General features: G+C 32.0%; 1 protein-coding gene across 1 annotated transcript; it reads right to left on the bottom strand.

Moving 5' to 3' along the window:
- Nucleotides 1-1,662: 1,662 nt before the first annotated feature.
- hkb (zinc finger transcription factor huckebein) lies at nt 1,663-2,770 on the bottom strand. Its single transcript, XM_088268130.1, has one exon. It carries the CDS (start codon nt 2,768-2,770, stop codon nt 1,697-1,699), a length of 1,074 nt encoding a protein of 357 aa, XP_088124256.1. The 3' UTR covers nt 1,663-1,696.
- Nucleotides 2,771-4,489: the final 1,719 nt, after the last annotated feature.

Below are 4,489 nucleotides of genomic sequence, written 5' to 3' on the forward strand. Positions count from 1 at the left end.
TTTGAGTAGTGTGGTTGTCAGTAATGGGTAGAATTGGTGAATGTTACACGTGTGTAAAGTAATCACTTGAACCCGCCTATGACGATCGTCAGTCCCGTAAATGCCCAGACTTCCATATTCTTCTTCATCTTTGATAAGATGTCAAAAAAGAATAAAATCATTTTTATTTCGTGTGTACAAAATAGAGAATATTTTTCTCAAGTATTGACCGATTTTAGTATTTCTTCCTGCTATTGGTGGAAAACACATTGAACTACCCAAATATATCACCATTTTGTAATAAATATACTTTTACATATTTAAAAATAAATGCAATTTGAAAGAGAAAAAAACACAAAAATTTCATTGATATCAATGTGCTAAGTTTGTGTGAAATTGGCTCGACCTCGGAGTTTTCACCATCGATTTCTATCTCCTAAGTGATTTACATTCCAATTTTATCTTCACTACTATCGCTACTTTGAGTAAAAAACTGTTTTCAAAATTACTGTTGGACCAATCCGACATTGTAAGGGTGAAAAAATATTTTCCAAAAAATGTATTTAATTTTTTTACTAAAAATTAGTTTAATTTGTTTATTTGTGAATATAATTGATGAAGCAAAACTTTTGAAACGCATACGCTGCAAAGAGTAATGAACTCCACAACTCTCTGTCTTTGGAAACATTCTTCGCTTTTTCCCCATTCACGCATCTCCTCATACATACCCGCCTATTATTCGGATTCCTGACCTGACATTCTTCATCACGCCAAGTTTTCTTCGGTCTTTGTCTAATTCTGTTACTAAACACATCCAGAACATAAATTTGTTTTACTATTCATTATTTGCTCACATTTGATTCACATGCCCAAACTATCTCTACACACCTTTTTAAAGTTGTATCGATAATACTTGTCTCAGCCATGCATTTTGTCCTTATTTCACCATTCGAACATCTATCGAGTACAGTTTTGTGGCACATTCGTCTGAGAGATCCCATTTTGAATGCATTTAATCTACTTTTATCCTCCAGGACTCCATTGTGTACTGCAACTTTAGCTTTCGCTTTTACTTGTGCCAACTAATTTCAGTGCATCTTTTACTCTGGATTCACTCTCCTTCCAATATCTTTATCAATCTTTCCATCCTTAGAGAACACACTATTCCCCATTTACTAAAAATTTCCCCATTTACTAATATTTTACCCCCATATCTTTTTCATCTTTCTTTTTTAATAAAAAATTCAAAATAAATAATATCAACAACAACAAAAAATAAAACACCTTATGTAATTCTGATTTTTCAATATAAATTTATTAAAAGTAGGTTTTATTTTTTTTCTTAAAATCATATATTTTGTTCAAATTATAATATTATACACTTTCATTTATTTACATATATACAGATCTATCTACTTTTATTTTATACAGAATATAAATATACAAGATTTTTTTTATTATTTATTCACAACATTTCGAGTGCGTCCAAATACCTGTTTACAAATCTGGGTTTTCACCATTTTGGATTTATTTTATTTCTTTTAACTAGTAAGAAGGAATATTTTTTTGTGATATTTGTGGGTACGATTAAAATCCAAGTCAAAATTTAAGAAATAGTACATATTCGCTTGAAATAAAAATTCATAAATATTCACTGTGATAGAATTTGAAACTTACGAACTTATCAACTCTCGGCATAGTAAAGTGATTTTGATTTTTAGTAACCATATATGTAAGGATATCCAGGAACCGATGGCATAGCGGATAAAGGAACAAACATTGGCATCATTCTCTCGGCTTGAACTATATGAGTCTTGGTGTGTTTCTTCAGATGATCCCGTCTCCCGAATTTCTTCCCGCAAGTTTGACAGGGATACGGCCTGAGTCCAGAATGAATCCTTCTGTGTCTGGTCAGTTCTTCGTTTCTGGTGAAGGTCTTCCCGCAGGACTTGTCGTCGCATTTGAATGGTCTTTCTCCAGTGTGAATTCTGATATGTCCTTTTAATTGGCCGTTGTTTGAGAAACCGACGTCGCAGTGAGGGCATCTGTATTTCTTCGGACGCTGCTTTCTAGCGTTGAGAAGCTTCGTCTGGTTTTCTTGGTGGAGAATCCTGGCGTATTCTAGTTCCATCGCATATCCTTGAGCGAAAGACTCGATCAGAAGTGGATCTGAAGGTGGAATTCCTAGAGACTGCGCCAACTCAGCTTGGGTCAACAGGTCAGGGTGGTGCCGACCCACATGTTGAGAGTAAGGATCCGGGTAGTGCAGAAGGTCCATCGAGTTGATCATGTGTTCAGGATAGTACTGGTAAGATGGAGGGATAATCCTTTCTGCTGCGTCTTTAACATCAGAGATATTATTTGATTTTTTTGAGGGGTGTTTTCGGATAGGATCCATAATGTTATTAGAATCACTTTGTCCCAACCGTTCGCTGATAGCAATGCTGTTTTTGTCATTTTTGTCAAAATCTGTTGGATGAGAATTTCTTATATTCAGTAGCTCGTCCGTAGTTGTTGAAATCGTACAGTCTTGGTGAAGAGTAGCGCTGTCTTTTTTCAGTTGATTTCTGATCTTTCTCAATTTCCCCTTTTCAGAATGAATTCTCTTCATCCTCTGCTCCGACGCCTGTAAACTCGTTTTCCCCACTGTGAAATCTTCTTTGCTTTTAAGACCAACTTGCGTCGGCTTATTTTGCTTTAAAATGTCTCCATTTATATCACTTGTATCTTCAACACCCACAGCATCCCACGGTCTGAATAACTTCGAATACATCTGCGATGCCAACATCATTTTTGAAAACAAAAATTAGGTCAGTAAAAATTGGTTAAAACTTTTTAAACACTTGCGCCAATTCACGCCACTTGTAATAAAAGATCTCTAGAGATGTTCGTCGGTTCACGGAAAACCCCTGACTGGTATCAGAATCAATCCCTTTACAACTAATATACTAAAGCTACAAGTATTCATTGAATGGTTTGTAAGTCAAAAAGAGGCTCAAAATCTAGACTGCATCCATCCCCCACTCTATAAATAACAACATGAACAATTGCAATCTCACCCAAAAGGTTTTCAAAACCCACAGGAGTTTGTGCTCTATTGTATCTGCAATAAAGACTAGATCTTCGTACGTTGATTCGTTTAGTTTGGTGTATTTCAAGCGCTCTCTTTGTTGGATGACAGTGCGTTTAGGGTAGTTTGGGGTGTTTTTTTGCCCTAGGGCCTGACGAGCCCACAGAAGGCAGTTGACATTAGGGGGCTGGCCCTTGAACAATTACAATAGCTCGAGCCACAAAGTGGTGGGGGAAGGTTGAGCCCCCTTTCCATTGCACTATCCCCCTCTTCAGTGGTCCCAATTTTTATACCTACTATTTTTGTAAGCTGCGGTTTGCATCCATTGAATAACATGCGTCGGTTTTTCGATATTTTTTATTGATTATTAAAAATATTCTCACAAATACAAAACTTTTTTTTTGTTGATATTTTAAAGCCAGTTATTATGCTGTGTAAAATTTTAAACGTAAAGTTTTTTACTATTTTTTTATACAAAAATAGTATAAAATTGTGATCGCGAAGAAACGTATTACGTTTGTGGGAAATATAACTCTGCGGTCCGCACCTAAGAGGTCAAAAAAATGTGGCCATTGATTTTCCATTTTTAATTTTTCCATTTTTAATTTGAGTTTTACTTGGTAAATATTTAGATTTCTTAAAATCAATTGTGACATGTATTTCGATGCAATCCTTTTCAAATACCGTATGTGAATCGAAGTCACAGCAGATTTTAAGAAATGGTGGTTACCTAGTAAAATTGAATTAAAAATACATTAAAACTCTCCTTATCATAAAAAAAACACATTCCATCAACAGGTGAAATGTAGATTAAAATGGAATTATCACGGTCGGAAATTTATACAGAAACATAAAAATTAAAATTAAGGTTAAATTACTTTTTTTGGATATTTGACAGACCGTAACAATTTGATTTGTGTGTATATATATATATATATATATATATATATATATATATATATATATATATATATATATATATATATATATATATATATATATATATATATATATATATATATATATATATATATATATATATATATATATATATATATATATATATATATATATATATATATATATATATATATATATATATATATATATATATATATATATATATATATATATATATATATATATATATATATATATATATATATATATATATATATATATATATATATATATATATATATATATATATATATATATATATATATATATATATATATATATATATATATATATATTATCCTTAAAGTGGAATGAAACAAGTCCCGTCATCTAGGGTTAAAACCGTATTGAAAAAGAGATGTTGGTATATCCTTTAAAATAAAATATATATTTTTTATGTATTTTCATTTTCTTTACTTGTGGAATGTCTTCTCTGTTTTTTTCGCAAACCATATTTCTTCATTATAAAAAGCAGTGGAC

The sequence above is a fragment of the Brachycentrus maculatus genome, unplaced genomic scaffold (genome assembly GCF_059751285.1).
Source record: "Brachycentrus maculatus isolate JH-2025_06_01 unplaced genomic scaffold, ASM5975128v1 h1tg000313l, whole genome shotgun sequence".
NCBI lineage: Eukaryota > Metazoa > Arthropoda > Insecta > Trichoptera > Brachycentridae > Brachycentrus > Brachycentrus maculatus.

What these genes read in the sequence shown, in the direction of transcription:
- hkb (XM_088268130.1), bottom strand. Translation starts at nt 2,770, where the DNA reads ATGATGTTGGCATCGCAGATGTATTCGAAGTTATTCAGACCGTGGGAT.